Below are 18,508 nucleotides of genomic sequence, written 5' to 3'. Positions count from 1 at the left end.
AATGAGGCATGAACGGAACATATGTTACAATCGATGTGACATGCTTAGTAAGCAAAATATGTCACCTAAACATCACCATACCTGCTAAAAGTAGATGAATTCACTTGGTATTAATGAAAAGTTTCATGTTTTAAAAAATAACTATAAATGATTATTTTTTTAATGTCCAAGACAAAAGGTCACCCATACCCGCGATCACAAACAACGTTGATTACCAGACCCATCATCAATTTCAGAGAAAACCCACCGCCTGAACGCTCATTGTGGTAAAACTCCTTGATCGTGCATGACATTTTGTCCCAAACAGGACTCGACCTGCCCTAAAAAAGTCACCCTAGTGTAAATGATTCTAAAAAGTATTATTTTTTATATCAAATATGATTGAGGGGAAGGTTCATTTGAGAACAAATTTGATGTGAGAAGAAAAAGAAGAAATGACATATTAGTAAAATGCTATTTCATTTATAACTCATATCATTAATTTTTCTCTCTTTAATTAATTAGTCAACTAATCATTAATTAGCATACATATAATCCACAAAACCTACACATATCAAAATTTTCCTACATATACCCTACACATTATAGAATTTTATCCTACACACTCGAAATTTATCCTACACACCTCGAAATATATCCTACACAACTAATAATTTATTCTATACTTTAAATTAAGTTGTTTTTTTAATTTGGAAAAGTATATATATATTTTGAAAAGGAGTTACAAATTTAATTTAGCTAGTTATTAAGGAGGAAGAATATGAATTAATGATTTATGTAAGTTTACCAATATACCCTTATATTAAAATTAACTACAAATATTAAATGAAGTAAAATGAAACATTCTTATTGGTTGAAACTTCTTCTTTTTTCTTTTTACAAAAAAATTTTTCTCATTTGAACCCTCCACATATAATTGAATCAGTTTAGTACAGTCAAGTATTAACAAAACTTACCTAAATTTGTAGTATATACACCTAATCACATTCTTTCTATATTTTTTATAAAAATAATAATTATAAAACTTCAAGAAGACTCGACAAATGTAAAAAACCAACGGGTACATGAAGAAGTTGAAAATGAAACTTTTATATACATAAATAAATCTATAAAAGGGGCCGCCTTTTGCTGGTGCCTTTACTTTCACTCCTGTTCTTATCCTCATTTTTCTTTTTATTTTTCTCCGTTGAAATCAATTAGCAAGCACCCAAATAAACAAAGCCCACTTTCCTCCAAAGATTGCACTTAAAGCATCCTGCTTTAAAGCTTGAATCTTGATTCTTAATGGCTATGGCAGAGAAGGGTAAAATGGGTATTTTGAGAAATAATGAAGGTGGTGATGATGTGATTGCAGAGATGATGGAGATGATAGAGACAGTGGGATCTTATACTAATTTCAGAAGAACACAGAGAAAAGAGTGTTTGAAGCTTGTAAGAAGGTTGAAGCTTTTAATCCCACTTTTGGAAGAGACTAAAGAGTTGAATCAAGCAATACCCACAAGGGCATTTCAGTCTTTTGTTCATTTGAAAAAGGCCTTGCTTTCTGCTAAGAAGTTGCTGAAGCAATGCAACTTTGGAAGCAAGATCTTTCTGGTTAGTTGTTGTTGTTGTTGTTTGACCTGTTAGTTATCAGTTTTGGTTCAAGATCTTGAAAGGGTATTTTTGTCATTTCAGGCATTGGAGGGTGATGCAGTGATGTGTAGATTTCATGGTGTGTATGATAAGTTGAATGAAGCTTTGGATGGATTGATGATGTATGAAGAACTTGGAATTACTGAAGAAGTTCAAGAGCAGGTAAATTTTTTGACTTATAAAAAAATCTTATATTAAATAATAAATGTTTTTTATGTTCTTGAATTGACTTCTTGACCCATAAATTGTTATATTAAATAAATGCCTTTAAATTCTTAATTTGGTGGTGACACAAAATAGGGGTGGGCAAAAGTTTGGTTAAAATCACATGATCGATCTAACATGCTAAGTTCAGATTCTGGTTGATCGTTAGTTTCGGTTAAGTTCATTTCACAAAAATTGATGAGAGAGAGAAAGAGAGGCGGTTGAATAATCAATCGACATGTTTATTACATTACATTTAAAGCAATACGTACAACTGTTATTGCAATTCTTTACTTTAGATTGGTTTCATATTGAACGTTGCGCGTTGTCTCTCTCTAGTTATGCAATAATCACACCTACATATGTGCTAAGGTATGGTCTGAGGATGTAGACAGCCTTAACTCTACCCTGTAGGAATAGAGAGGCTGCTTCCAGTGAGACCACCGGACTCGTACAAGTTTTATAACACAAAAGATGGTTAAGAATTAAACATCCCTCATATGTGAAAGATAGTGCTATGAAAATGCTTGGGTATAAGAAATTAAATAACGTGCAATATGAGTTGTAAGTTGTAACATGCATTTGGCACAAATTTGTTTGTTTATTGATGCAAAATTTAGGGACAAATCATGTTCATGTGCACATGCAACCATTTCCTCCCTCTTGTTTATCAAAAGGGCATTATGGACTGGAGACTCTCTTCTTCTGATTGAGCCCAAAATTTCTAGTTAGTGATCCAAAGATTTAGAATTTGACTTTTCCGGTCAAACATTCTATTTTCCAACTTCAGTATTTATTTATACAGATTAATAAGTATTACAGCTAAACAAAGCTATTACTATGTTAAAATTGAAGATTAAGTGTTGGTATTATAGAATAATATATCAATTTGCACATTTGAGATTTAAAACTTACTAGTTTTGACTTTTCACTTCTAAAGGCAGAACATGAAATGTGCAACTTCATTATCGCAAACGATGTTGTCAAGAAAATACGTTACGGTTTGACTTTTCAGGTCAAACTTCTTATTTTTTAAACTTAACCTTGATACCACTTTATACTACAAAACGGATATCTAATTGAACTACTGCTTGTATACCTACCGTTTAATAATTCTCTTAAAGTTGAGATTATTTTCATACGAATTTTGAAGTCAAAGAGTGAGTAATCTGTTTGACTTTGACCTCAAAAAGTATTCTTTCTGGGAATGGATTTTTAGTTGTTGCTTTTATTTAATATATGTAGATTGAGCTACTTCAGAAGCAACTACAAGGAGCGAAACGAAGAACGGATACATTAGACATAGAACTAGCCATGGACATGATGATTATTTTCTCAAAAGACGATGAAAGAAACGCGGATATCGCAATCTTAGAAAGACTTGCAAAAAAACTAGATTTGTATTCCATCGGAGACTTAGAACTCGAGACGGTAGCTGTTAAAAAACTCGTTAAAGAAAGAGGTTCCACAAAGCACGTAGAGAGTACCCAACAGATCGTGGATCTCTTGAAGAAATTCAAAAAAGTTGCAGGCTTTGATGAGAATAACGGCAACGTTCTCGAAGATTCTCCGACATTAAGATGCTTAGACCGATGCCTATCGTTGCTAGTTCCCCATGAGTTTCTTTGTCCGATATCGCTTGAGATCATGACGGATCCTGTTATAATCGCTACTGGACAGGTATTTGCTCATCTCGGGTTTGACTTTTAAGGTCCAACTTAGGGTTTCTTTTTAGTGGTGACCATGAGAACCTGTTAGGGGACCCCTTGAACTTGAAGGTTAACTTATGTGTTGACTTGTGTTCATGGTCAACTACTATAAGGTTTTATTATTGTTCTAGTTTAGCTCATTTGGTGCAAATTTTTGTAGACGTATGAGCGGGAAAATATCCAAAAATGGTTGAACTCAAATCATCGAACGTGCCCGAAGACAGGGGAAACGTTGAGTCACCTAGCGCTCGCCCCTAATTTCGCACTTCGGAATCTCATTATTCAATGGTGTGAAAAGAACAACTTCGAGTTACCAAAAAAGGAAAGTTACATGATGTCAGAAGACCAAAACGCTTTCATAGACGAGGTATATTCGTTGGTTCAAAACATGTCATCGAGTCAACTCAGCACACAAATTCAAGCCGTTGAGAAGATAAGAATGCTGTCAAAGGAGAATCCCGAAAACAGAATCTTGATAGCGAATTGTGGAGCAATCCCGCCTTTGGTCAAACTCTTGTATTCCCCGAACCAAAAAGTCAAAGAACATTCGGTGACCGCGTTGTTGAACTTGTCACTTGATGAGGCTAATAAGCGACTTATAGCACGAGAGGGTGCGATCCCTGCTGTTATCGAAGTTCTTCAAAACGGTACGGACGAAGCTAGAGAAAACTCGGCTGCTACTTTGTTTAGTCTGTCGATGTTAAACGAAAACAAAGTGATGATCGGTTGCTTAAAAGGGATTCCACCGTTGGTCAAACTGCTACGAAACGGGTCAATCAGAGGTAAAAAAGACGCTGCCACCGCATTGTTTAATCTTTCACTAAACCAATCAAACAAAACCCGAGCGATCAAAGCTGGGATTATCGAGCCGTTGCTTCATCTTTTGAAGGAACGGTCGTTAGGGATGGTGGATGAGGCTCTTTCGATTCTGGCGCTTCTTGCAAAACAACCAGAAGGGCAAAGTGGGATGGGTCAGTTATCGGTTATCGAGACGCTTGTCGGGTTCGTGAAAGACGGGACCCCGAAGAACAAAGAGTGTGCAACTGCGGTTCTTCTGGAGCTCGGGTTGAATAATTCTTCGGTGATATTGGCTGCACTGCAGTATGGTGTTTATGATCATCTTGTGGAGTTAAGTAAATCTGGAACAAGTAGAGCTCAAAGGAAAGCTAATGCACTTTTGCAACAAATGAGCAAATGTGAGCACATTCTATAATCTCTTCCAAACAACATATTACATATGCCAATTTGGGTTCTGTTTTTTTTTTTTTTTTTAATAAGTAATTTTTTATTAAAATACGTTCCGGGGCTAAAACTTATTTATTTGGTTCCCTATTGTTTGATGGTTCTGATTTGAATCTCCCACTATATATATAAGTGTATATGTACGATATTAATAAGAATTAATTTGATTTCTTACTTTCTTTCTTTATAAGTTATAAAAGTAACAAGATTGGTATGGATGAAACGTCTTCGATAAAACAGTAACAATTCTGAATGGAAGTAAACGAAAATAAAGTAACTGTGATTGTTTGATCGGTGAAAACAGATTGATCTACACTTCACCGAATAGCATACATACATATAATGTAGTAAACGTCGCGATCGGTCAAAACGACGCAAATGTTTCAAGAGGACGTTTACAAATCCTGGGCTTGTTAAACAGTTCAGCTCATAGCAATGCAAATATAAATAAGTCTGATCATAACTTGATAAATATAAACCAAAGTTCATAAACTTGTGCAGCTCATTAAACGAATCAATAGGATTAGATTCCAACAATGTATAGATTTAAAAAGTATATGTTATTCTCGTCGTACGCTGGTTTGGTTCGTCAGTATATTAACTTAGAGATGTGCCAAATTTGTAGGAAGTCGATTGTTGGTTTGGTCGACATGTTCATGAATGAACAACACAAGGTTTGTTCAAGTTAATTAATCGAACAAAATTTATTTTTTGTTCGTGCTCGTTCGTTTATCAAATAAACGAACTTTCCGCCGAACAAGTTCACAAACAGTTCATGAGCATTCGGTTCGTTTACATGCCTAAATAACATGTTCCCTTACAAGTTTTTCACCAATATAATTTATGACACAACAATATAACTATTTTCATTTAATATAAATTTAAGTTATATTTAAAAGATAAATAACAATAAATATAATATTTTATTATTTATATTAATTATAGCATATAGTGTAAAAATAGATTTTTTTTGAAAGGTGTGAATTATTAGCGAATGTTGGGAGGTCTAGCATGCGTTGTCTTACTCTTAATCTAATCCGCGCTAGAGAGCCCCTCGCACAATAGATCCCCAATTAACCCGTCAATGAGAAACCCTATCCCCCAAACTCGAACTTGAGACCTAGAGGATAAAACTCACCCGGACCTACTAGAGGTGGAACTTAAATACCCGTGGCCACCGGCAAGAGTACTAGTGATGGCCACCGTCATTGTTGTCCTCTTTTGACGCTGATATGCCTTTTTTCTTCTACCCTTCAGTGAATGTTTTGGGTTTCTATAAGGACGACGACGATGATTACAAACTTTTATATTTGGAACAAGAGGGTCACCATGGGGCGTGTAGGGCGTGTATCTATTCCCACATATTGGATGCATGGAGACCCATTGAATTTTCTTTCGCCTTTAAGACCAACGATGACGACGCCTTCTGCCGTTGTTCTCCAGCTACTTTCTGGGGCGAACACCTTTATTTCATCATCTCTGTGGCTGCGGAAATGTATAGCTGGATTATATGTTTTGATGTGAAGACGGAAACTTTTAGGAAAATGTGATTTCCGCCTGTTCCAGATGGTGCAAGTAGACGTTTTTGCGGAAGCTTGGTTGTTCTTAATGGAAGCCTTAATTTATGTGTAACTTATGACATAGAATATTTGAAGCATGGGGGTGATATGTGGAGGATGAATGGTGATGGTGATGGGTGGGTGAAGGTGGCTGGTTTCTGCGACGCAGGGTTTGAAAGGCAGCAGGGTATTATTTGCACAGCCACTGCTGGCAATTGGCTTGCGGTTTTAGACCAGGAAAACAATTCTTTTGAAAAAGTGAACGCGGAGGACTTCATAACACACGCTATCGCTATTTTTGTTCTACCAGAGGGGAGTATAGTTATAGTCGAATCATATATGTTGAGACTCTTGTATCACCGAATCCATGATTTCTTGTAGTAAGTTTTCTTGGATTCAAACTCCTAGTAAGTATGTTTTCATAACCCACATCATATCAATCATCCTATTAGAAGATACAATGTTGGATTTTGATCAGATTCATGGTTTTCTCAAACGATTCACTGCTTGTTGTTTTCATTGTAGATAATTTGATCTTACTTGAAGAATGAGAGATGTCTCTGCCACCACTTACTCTTGTATCACCGATTCCGTGATTTCCTCAAATAGTAAACGTTTTGAGAAACAAATCTAAACCCGTATCGAAATTGGATTAAATTAAAAAATGCCTAGAAGGTACATGAATAACAACAATTTGACGATCTAGCTTACTAAAGGTTTAGAATAATTCGATGATCCTCTTCATTGATAAACGACCCTATAAATACAAAAGGCTCTCCACTAATTTTGGTAGGAGATAACCTTAACTTAATGTACTAGATAACTTAATGAACAAGATAGGGATCTATTCTAAATATACAAAAATCGTTCTAATCTATTACACTCCCGCAGTCGAAGCGAGAGGAGGCCGAATGCTTAGACTGGACCGAAAATCGTCGAATAAAACCCGCGGAAGACCTTTTGTAAAAATGTCAGCTATTTGGTAGCGAGATGGTATATGAAGAATCCGCACATCACCACGTTGAACCAAGTCACGAACAAAATGAATATCCAACTCAATATGTTTGGTACGTTGATGCTGTACCGGGTTCCCAGACAAATAAACTGCACTGATATTATCACAATAAACCACACTAGCCTTCCGAAGGGGGCGACATAATTCTAACAATAAATTTCGAATCCAACATAATTCGGCGACTACATTCGCAACACCGCTGTATTCTGCTTCCGCACTAGAACGGGATACCACAGCCTGACGCTTAGATGACCAAGATAATAAATTAGAACCCAAGTAAACACAATACCTGAAGTAGATCGTCAAGTATCAGGGCAACCAGCCCAATCAGCATCAGTGTATGCGCGTAATGAAAGATCACGGAAGGTACCCAAAGTGAGACCAAACGAGGTAGTGCCTTGTAGATATCGAATAATGCGTTTAAGAGAATTCCAATGATCAATCCGAGGGGAATGCATATGCATACATACTTGCTGAACTGCATAACTAATATCTGGTCTGGTAAAGGTAAGATACTGAAGCGCACCAACTAGACTACGATATAACGTAGGGTCTTCGAATGGGTCACTTGAAGAGGCACTAAGTTCAGATTTTGTGTCCACAGGAGTAGCAACCGACTTGCAGGATGACATACTGGCCCGATCAATAATATTTAATGCATATGACTGCTGTGACAAGAACATAGTATCGTGCTGTCGTGTTACAGTAATCCCCAAAAAATGACTCAATGGTCCAAGATCTTTCATGTCAAATTCGGCGGCCAATTGATGTATAAGTGTAGCTCGTAGAGTATCATTGGATGTTGTAAGAATAATATCATCAACATAAATAAGTAAATAAGCCATGTCAGAACCCTGATGATATATAAATAACGAGTTGTCACACTTACTCTGCTGAAAACCAATGGACAAGACAAAATCCGTAAACCGCTGGTACCATGCCCGGGGTGCCTGTTTTAATTCGTATAATGATCTCTTTAATAAACAAACGTGATTCGGATACTGGCGATGACGAAACCCCATGGGTTGATACATATAAACTGTTTCGCTAATATTTCCATGTAGGAAGGCATTGGTGACATCCAACCGATGTATGGGCCAGGACTGTGATAAAGCTAGGGTCAAGACAGTCCGAATAGTGGTCGGCTTGACAACCGGACTAAATGTCTCCCCACAATCAATGCCCACCTGCTGAGTACTGCCATCACAAACTAACCGAGCTTTATAACGTTCCAGCGTGCCATCCGATCGATATTTATGTCGAAACAACCACATGCTACGTATTACGTTCATATCAGCGGTGCGAGGGACTAATTCCCACGTCTTATTTTTAATAAGTGCATTGAACTCAGTCGTCATGGCATTGTACCAATCCGGTTTGGACAAGGCTTCGGTGGGGGTTTTGGGTAAGGGAGTGACAAGAGAGGCATGAAGATTAAAGGGTTGTTTGGGTTTTGAGATGCCGTCCATAGACCGAGTGCGTATGGTACGGCCAGTCGTAGGTTGGGTAGGCACGATAGGAGGGGGTGGGGGTGGTGGTGGTATCGGGTCGAGTTGGGTAGGCATGATAGGAGGGGGTGGGGGTGGTGGAGGTATCGGGTTTGTATGAGTTTTGGGCCGGCGAGAATAGGTTTGGTTTATAGGTAGTTTAGAGGGAGGGCTGTTGGGCCGTGGAAGTGAATTGGGGGGCGTTGAGTATGAATGGGATGTAGGGGAAACTGGTGAGATTTGGGCCGAGTTGGGAGAAGTAGAGGAGGAATTAACATGTGGCCAGAAGGAAGGATGTATAGAAGTTGAGAGAAAATCGTATGAGGAGAGGGACTTTTGTGGAGAAGTGGAGAAGGGAAAAGTGGTTTCATCAAAAATAACATGACGATTTATGAGGATTTTGTTGGTGGCAAGATCGAGACATTTATATCCTCGATGATTAGGGGGTATCCAAGAAAAACACAAGGCATGGACCTGTGTTCAAGTTTATTAATAGTGGTGTGAGGAATTAGAGGATAACATATGCAACCAAAAACACGAAGATGAGTATATGTGGGTTGGGTGAGGTAGAGGGATTGGGTAGGGGACCGGTAGTTTAGAAGTTTGCTAGGAAGGATATTAAGAAGATAAGTGGCAACTTCGAGAGCATGATGCCAATAGATGTTAGGCATAGAGGATTGAGCTAGAAGAGTTCGAATAATATTATTAATTGTACGAATTTTTCGTTTGGCTTTACCATTTTGTGACGATGTATGTGGGCAAGAAAATCGGAATTTCATGCCATTAGAATGACAAAATTGGTTAAATTGAGCGTTTACATATTCTTTTCCATAATCGCATTGAAATTGTTTAATGTTACGCTCAAATTGGGTGGTAATGTAGTTAGCAAAGTTTTTAAAATGGAGAAGGTTTGTGATTTCTGACTAAGGGGAAAAGTCCATAAAAAATTGGTAAAGTCATCTAAAAATAGAATGTAATAACGGTGCCCACCACTACTAAGTATTGGTGAGGTCCATAAATCACTATGTATGATATCAAAAGGTAAAGAAGTGAAATTGATAGAATCAATAAACGGAAGACGAACATGTTTACCAAAAACACACGATTGACATAATTTGGTTTTTGCCTTATTACAATCAATAAAACTGGAATTTTTAAGAGAATGCAATAAATTTGAGCCAGGGTGGCCAAGGCGTTGATGCCAAAGATCTTGAGACACAGCGGTAAAGGTAGATGGTGAGGTGAACTTGGACACTTGAGTGGGATCCAATGTGTACAGGTCACCAGAACTATTGCATCGTAGGATAGGAGTCATGGTCTTGAGATCCTTCACAATAAAACCAAAAGGGTCAAATTCTATAGACACATGATTATCTTTAGTAAAGCGACGGACCGAAAGAAGGTTTTTAATTAAAGATGGGGCATAAAGGACATTATTTAATTTGAAGGGTGGGAAGGGTGGTGGTAAGGTTTGGTTTCCTTGTCCAATAACGGGTATGGTTTTGCCATTACCGACGACAATATTACGAGACATGCAACTATTAAATAAAGACGGAAAATTAGTAGAGGTCATATGATCTGACGCACCTGTGTCCATGGTCCAATTTGGATCGTGCTGATTAAGTGCCATGTGATAAAGAGCCTGAGTCGGATCCGTGGGAGTGTATCCATCTGACGACGAGGCGTGACTGGCTGTATAATTCTGAGCTGGCCTAGAGCCCAACACACCTGGGCCTGCATTATTTGGTTTTGGAGTACTGGGATATGGGCATGGAGGAACCATCCAAGGAGCCCAAGGCTGATGTTGTGGGCCGGCCCAATTGGAGGCAGACACATAATTCCATGGGGTCTGTGGAGATGAAGTATTGTTACCCGATGGATTCCATGGGGATTGATTCCAGCCGCTATTCATGTAGCCCCATCTGCCACCGCCATTCCGTCCAGCAGGGTGACCGGTGGAGTTCCATCCACCGCGACCCCGAGAAGATCCTCTGCCCCGTCCGCGACCTCTACCACGGCTGCGACCACGGCCACGTTCCGAATCAGACTGATTGTCCGGTTGCCGTGCATCTGAATGTTTGTAGGAGGAGTTGTGATCAGCAGATGCGGTTAGAGCCGTGCCAGCGAGGTGAGCAGCTTGTTTCGCCTGATTTAATTTTTGGGTCTCTGCCATACATAGTTGAGACCTGGTTTCATAGAAGGTAGGCAGAGGTTTGGTTTGCTGAATTATGAGGGCAACACTTTCATACTGTTCGTTGAGTCCAGTTAGAATATGTAATACGAGCTGCTCATCGGTAATTGGAGATCCAATGTTTGTAAGCTGATCGTAAATTACCTTCATGGCCTGACAGTAGGCGGTCATGGATGAGAACTGATCGAGGCGAGTACTGGCGAATCGGTTATTTAAATCGATTGTTCGGGAAGCTTTATTGTCTTGGAACAGATTTGCGAGTGCGGTCCAGGCGTCATAAGCAGTTGTGTTTGGTTTCAGAATGGTGTGTAGGAGATCAGAAGAAATTGTACCATAAATCCATTGCAGAACTATCGAATCCAACCGTTCCCAGGTTTCAGCCGGTGCTTGTTCTTTGTCTTTGTCTTTGTCCGATGACGAAGTAGCAGGTGTTTCACGGGGCTGGAGGTGATCGTACACTTGAAACGATTTACACTGGATTTTGAACAGTTCCGACCACGTTGTGTAATGGCCGGTTTCAATATCCAGGGTGACGGGAATAAGGGTACGGATATTAGAAACGGTGACAGCGGGGTGAAGTTGGGAAGCCATTGGTGTGAAGGTAAAAAGAAACAGGGGAGATCGATAAAAAAGAAACAGTTGGGATCGATAAAGAGAAACAGATGGGAATAAGGGTAGGGATCGAGAAAGAAAAGGAACAGGTTAGGGGATCAGAACTTGAGCTCTGATACCATAAAGGTTTAGAATAATTCGATGATCCTCTTCATTGATAAACGAGCCTATAAATACAAAAGGCTCTCCACTAATTTTGGTAGGAGATAACCTTAACTTAATGTACAAGATAACTTAATGAACAAGATAGGGATCTATTCTAAATATACAAAAATCGTTCTAATCTATTACTTACTATGCACCATGGTGATCTTTTCAATTTCCTGGTTTGATCTGTAGCTGCTTAAGGAATTTGATAATTTTTTTTCTGTTTGTTTATAAGGAAGGGGTTGCTGTTGCATTCTTTAGAACCAACTGAACCATACATTTCATCATGGAGAGACCTTCTGCAAGCAGATAATCCGGTTTGTTAATGACACAAATGTGATCTACGCACAAGACCTTTGAAGGATACATTACAACATATAACCAGTTAATGATGCGCACTAGGCAACTATTTCTCAAGGTTACTGAGGTCCAAATTTTATTAGGGGACTGGGGGCGGGAGCCTTCTTCTCCGTGATAGTATTGTATAACGCGTGGAACATGGAAAAAAATTGTAACGCATGAAAAAATCAACGCGTGATGATCTGATTTTTGTGAGGGGAATTGTTGGATGGGGGGAAATTGTTGGGTGTGGTGGTGAGTGATGACCATTGCCACTAAAAAAGGTTGTGAGTGATGGAAAAATGGTTGATGACATGACGGAACTTGATTGGGTGTTGTGAGTGATAAGTGAGTGATGAGTGAGTAATGAGTGATGACCAACCCCACCCCCTTAGTGTTTGGTTCCATGACTCATTAGCTTCATTACTAACCTAATTGATACAGTTGCTTGTCATAACACCACTAATTCAAAATTAACAAATGAAAGGATATATTTTCCAGATAAAGTTGATGATTTTGCCCTCCCTCTTGATGTATTTCCAGTTGGGGTTTTGTTTGACACACATTGAGAATCAAAGTATCAAACAATCAACATTTTAGAGCATTCACATCCGAGTTCTTATCCATATCCGTATAATTTAACTATAACATACATTTACCTTATCAATTTAAAGATTTTCAAAAAACCTTCCACGATTGTGAATGGAAGTAAACGAAAATAAAATAACTTTGATTGTTTGGTCGGTGAAAACAGTTTGATCAGATTGATCTACACTTCACCGAACAGCAAACATACATTATACATATAATGTTCTAAATGTTGCGATGGTTGAGAGGCAACTGTTCAAAATGATGCAAATGTTCTTGACCCTAAGACCGGCGTTTACAAATCAATAAGTCTGACCCATAACTTAATAACTATAAACCAAAGTTCATAAACTTGTGCAGCTCATTAAACTAATCAATTGATCAAAGGGATTAAACTCCAACAATGTATTGATCCTATGTTGGTTTGGTCGACATGTTCATGAATGAACAACACAAAGTGCGTTCATGTTCGTTCATTTAATTAAACGAACAAAACTTTTTTGTTCGTGTTCATTTGTTTATTAAATAAACGAACTTTCCGCTTAAAATGTTCAAAAACAGTTAAGAGGCCTACATTTAACATGTTCCCTTTCAAGTTTTTCACCAATATAACTTATGACATCTAATCTAATCTAATCTAACTACTATAATAAAAGAAACCAACTTTTGGACACGTGTCATTCATTGAAGATATCATCAAATCTGTATTTATCATATATTAACTAAATAAATAATAAATTAATGCTAAATCTTATCATATTTTAATAAAATATCATTCTCAAATCTAAATTGTTAATTTAATATATTTTTAAAACAAATACCTCTCTTATCTACTTATCTTATATTAAATATTATAAATAATAAATTAATATTAAATGTTATCCTAATTTATTAAAAATATAACTTTTTTTATTATTTGGTATACAAAATTATATTTATTCAACTCGTGTAAAACGCGGGGTTTTTAAGGATATATTTTTTTTATTTGGTAGATTTTTCAACCCGACTATACACGGGTTTTTTAAAGATACGACGTTTTTAGTATTTAATATACAAAATGAAATTTATTTAGGATATGATTTTTTTAATTATTTGGTAGATTTTTCAACCCGACTATACGGTGGTTTTTTAAAGATACGACGTTTTTAGTATTTAATATACAAAATTACATTTATTTAGTCTGTGTAATACACATGTTTTTTAAAGATATAACTCTTTTTTAGATCTATTCAACACGTGTAATATACGGTGTTTTTAAGGATGTAATTTTTTATTATTTGGTAGATTTATTCAACCCGATTATACACGGGTTTTTTTTAAAGATACGACGTTTTAGGTATTTGAAGGGGTATGGTCCCAAAAACCTCGCGCAGGCACATTGGACCATACCACAACTTCACCACAATAGACTCTCTTTAAGAAACCCTGTGCAGCTGCGCACCGGTTCTAATGGATAGCTTAAAGGAAAACGACCTTCAACATATGCGCACCGAGAAAACCAATAGCATGTCCCTACGCAAGTTCATATGCTAGGATAGTCAATAACATCTCCGCGCAGATATCATCCAGACTTGAACAGAAAGTAAGGGTCTGTTTGGTATGGTGTAATGGAATAGATAAGGGAATGGAATGGACGAGGTAATGGAATGGATAAAGGAATGAAATGGGTCATTATATTCCATAGTCTTGTTTGGTTACCATGCAAGAAAGCAATAAATCATTACATTATGTTGTTTGGTAGGTAAGAAAAGAGGAATGAATTAAATCAGCAATGGGTAGTGGCGGTGATCGGTGACGGCTAGTGGCGGTGGCAGCGATGGGCGGCGGTGATCGGTGGGTGACGGTTGTTAGCGGTGGCGGCGACGATGGTAGGGGTTGGCGGTGGTCTGCGGTGGCAGGTGGCAGCGATGGTGGTGGCGACGACGGTGGGTGGTGGTGGTTGATGGTAGCGGGTGGTGGCTGTGGATGATGGTGGTGGTGGTCGGCGGAGGGTGGTGGTAGTGGCCGGGGTGGCGTTTCTCGGTGGTTATAGGTGGCGGCGATGGTGGTGGTGACGAAGACGGTGGGTGGTGGTGGTCGACGGTAGCGGGAGGTAGGCGCAGAGGATGGAGGTGGTGGCCGACGGAGGGTGGCGGTGGTCGATGGTGGCAGGTTGCAGCGATGGTGGTCGATGGTGGTGGCGACGAGTGGTGGTGGCGGCGACGAAGATGGGCGGTGGTGGTCGACGGTAGTGGGTGGTGGCAGTGGAGGATGGTGGTGGTGGTCGGCGGAGGGTGACGGTAGTGGTCGGGGTAGCGGTGGTTTGCGATGGCGGCAGAGGACGATGGTGGTGGTCGGCGGAGGTTGGTGGCGGGTGGTGACGACAAGTGGTGGTGGTAGATGGTGGAGGTGATGGCCGGTGTTTGTGACATAGGCTGAGAGAGGGAATGAAATGGAAAAAAAACAGGGGGAGTGGATGGAATGAATTTGAGGGAATGGAATGACTAATGTAATGGGTCATTCCATTACGTTGACCAACCAAACACACATTTTTTCATTCCCTCGCAATAGTTCATTCTATTCCACCTCTCAATCCTGCATACCAAACACTACCAAACTTTTCTGTTACAACAGAATTTGCATAAGGCAGAGCCACATAGGATTACAGCTGCAAACCTTCTAGAAGGCCCTATCGTGCACAACCATTCGGTTATAACCGAATGGCCACGTGGCATCATCCTGAGCAACCCTCAAAGTCACGATGATAGCACTAAATTGAAGAAGGATCTACACTTGCCCACTTTCCACATGGCATCTCCCCAGCCGTTGATCATGCACACGATCCATGTGCATATGCATCACGTTAATGATTAACGGTGGAGAAAATAACCGCTCATGGAAAATGCTTTCCGTTACTTCCTCCGTCAACAAACTTTTCCGCCCAAAATTCGATTATAAATAAGACAACTCAGGTATCATTTCTTAAGTTACTCTCACTTCACTTTCACTATTAGTCTATTACTTCTTCTTCTTCATTGAAACCTATACTTATTCTCATGCCAGAGGGTGGTCACGGAGAGAACCCCCATTCTCCCCGTGACGAGTCTAACGGCTGTTTGTTTTGCAGTTATCATTCGAAGAAGGAGATTAGCCAAACCCCGAATCAAACGAGAAGACCTAACCCTTTATGCAGAACTAAACCCATGGTTCAATTGATTCCGGTCCCTTGAACCAGTGTTTCTTCATTGGCGCCCACCGATTTCTCAATTTTTATTCACATCTTCTCGTTTCGATTTACTCTTCCATCTTTATTTTTCAATGGAAGAGACTCCGACAAACCGCCAATTAGGCCCTCGGCCAACAATTTCACACACAATACCCAAGTCGAAGGGATTGTGGAAGAAGCTTCCGATGATAAAGAGATCCAATACAAATTTAATCATCCGAATGACCCTGTTACTCCAGGAGCACAGCTCGAAATCCCGATAAGTTCAATTTTACCTCCCTGTGAAACTCCCATCTCGTGGTACGTCAGATCTCAAGGTGCAATAAACACAGTATACGCATAAATTTGTGAACAGACTGCTCCTCCTGTAACTCAGTCGCGAAGACCTGCATCTCATGTACGAGCACCGTCTACACCACGTACATCACCCTATGACGCACCATCAAGAGTACATGTAGACGACACAGAAGTACACTCCAGATCTCCTACTAAGTATGAATCTACTCACTTTGAGACATGACGAAGGGATTACCGTGATGAGCCATATTCTCATAGAAGGCAGTCAATCCATTCTCGGTTGGGCCTGCGTTCTTACCAAAATCGGGACACCCAAACCGACGAATACGACAAAACATATCAGGAAGGTGATAACACAAGTGTGTTCAGCTGGCTGCAGCGGGACCATACAAATTATAAACCTCTCGCGGTTTATAATCCGGATACAGAACATGATTATAACTTAATCTACCACCCGGCAGAAGCAGCTGAGAACTCGAAATTCGTCAGTGAAATCGCTCTAGCCCCCCTTTGAAAGAGCGAAACTACCATCAAACGTTGGAAAATTCAATGGGATGTCAGATTCAGATGATCATCTTCGTGTATTCACCAGCGCAGGTCTGGTAGGGGTTGGACATTGCCTATGTGGTGTCACCTATTCATTCAAACCTTGACAGGTGCGACACGGTTGTGGTTCAATAATATGCCGGTAGGGAAGCTAACGTCGTGGGTGGATTTAAAAGAGAAGTTCCTGGTCCACTTTAGCCAGCAACGCAGATCCATTAGGGATACCGCCGATGTAATGAATATCTGGAGGCGTGATGATGAAAGTCCAGAGGACTTCATAACGAGATATAACAAGGAGGTGCTAGAGATTGGTGACGTCCACGAACATCTGATACGAGCACAATTCAAGTATATTGTGCGCTGTGATGACATGATTAAGGTTCTGTCAGGAACAAAAGGCTTTCCCAAAAGCTGGGAGAAACTAATGGCTGCAGCAAAGGTCTACGCGCAAACCGAGCGTAACTTAAGCTCTAACAGACCACAGCCACCCCACAATCGTCCGCAGGACATGAGTGGGAGTGGCAGAAAGAAATTTAAGAAGAACTGGCGTGACTCAACCTCTGGAATATACTCGTCTGACGACGCTCATGCAACCATAAATAAACTCACAACGCAGAAAGAAGCAAAACAGGAGAACCGAGAGCGACAGTGGACCCCTCTTACAAAAACACCGGCGGAGGTACTCAGCACAGAGGATTATCAATTTAAAACTCCTCCACCGATGAAGAACAAGAGGGGACAAGATCCAAATCGGTATTGCGAATACCACAAGGATAACAACCATACCACGAATAATTGTATAAGCCTCTGCACCGAAATTGAAAAGGCACTAAAAAGTGGTAAACTCACCCACTTACTTCAAAATGTGCGGAGGGACATCAAACAGATTACTCGCGGGGATGAGGGGCCGAGTAAAAAAGCGAAAACTTAAGCCGCGCAAGACCAACAAGCATACAATAGTTTCCCTTCATATTGGTTAGGTTCTTCAACTTACCAAATCATGAAACAGGGCTATTAGTATGGATAAGTTAAGTCTCAATTAATTATCCTAAGCAAACAACTTTGTAAGCATGGCCTCTGAGCCCTATCCTTAATCAATGCAAAGTTTGTTCTATTATTTCTGTGTTTATTACAACGTGCGTGAATTTCCTTTTGGTAAGCGCAACAACATTATAGTAACTTTAATACAAGTCTCATGAACGATCTGCGATCGCACGTATCGCGCAAGGCTCAGCCTTACGTTCACACATGAGCTTTATACCACCTTTATTCGCCTTACCTACTCAAAGAAATTGTACTCATGCAAAATATTGTAATTCAAACATATAATAGTTACTGGCACACCGCGCGCCTTAACAAAAAATTAATTTACATGCATGGCAGTGCATCAACAAGTTACTTGCGCCACAACGTATTAACATAAAAGGGATCCACATCCCAAACCTATGTCAACTAATAATTGTTCATACAGTTACAAAATAAAGAAAACCTACTCTAGGTCTTCATCATCATCATCCTCCATATCCGGGAAAACTTCTCTTAGTTGCGTCCAGAAATCTTCAGACTGCAGTGTAACAGTAACAAGGTCCATCACAGGAAGCTGCAAGGTGTTGAATTGAGTCTTTGTGGCGGCAAGAGCAGCTTCAGTATCAGAACCATGCGTGGCGGACCTACTGGTATCCTAGTCAACTTTTAAAGCATTAACAACATGCTGGGAACATTCTGAGTACCCTTG

General features: G+C 39.6%; 1 protein-coding gene across 1 annotated transcript; it reads left to right on the top strand.

The window, feature by feature from the left end:
* The first annotated feature begins 1,097 nt into the window (after nucleotides 1-1,097).
* Nucleotides 1,098-4,961, top strand: LOC110895283 (U-box domain-containing protein 15). The gene is made up of 4 exons (XM_022142567.2): nucleotides 1,098-1,593; nucleotides 1,675-1,794; nucleotides 3,082-3,516; nucleotides 3,706-4,961. Exons 1-4 carry the CDS (start codon nucleotides 1,285-1,287, stop codon nucleotides 4,756-4,758), a joined length of 1,917 nt encoding a protein of 638 aa, XP_021998259.1. The 5' UTR covers nucleotides 1,098-1,284; the 3' UTR covers nucleotides 4,759-4,961.
* Nucleotides 4,962-18,508: the final 13,547 nt, after the last annotated feature.

Source organism: Helianthus annuus, chromosome 12 (assembly GCF_002127325.2).
Source record: "Helianthus annuus cultivar XRQ/B chromosome 12, HanXRQr2.0-SUNRISE, whole genome shotgun sequence".
NCBI classification, from domain to species: domain Eukaryota; kingdom Viridiplantae; phylum Streptophyta; class Magnoliopsida; order Asterales; family Asteraceae; genus Helianthus; species Helianthus annuus.
Note: the sequence above shows the minus strand (reverse complement) of the source record. Positions and strands in the feature narration are given on the sequence as shown.

Coding starts and splice junctions, on each gene's coding strand:
- LOC110895283 (XM_022142567.2), top strand. CDS start 1,285: ATGGCTATGGCAGAGAAGGGTAAAATGGGTATTTTGAGAAATAATGAA. Junction 1,594..1,674: donor TTGGAAGCAAGATCTTTCTG/GTTAGTTGTTGT, acceptor TTGTCATTTCAG/GCATTGGAGGGTGATGCAGT. Junction 3,517..3,705: donor TTATAATCGCTACTGGACAG/GTATTTGCTCAT, acceptor AAATTTTTGTAG/ACGTATGAGCGGGAAAATAT.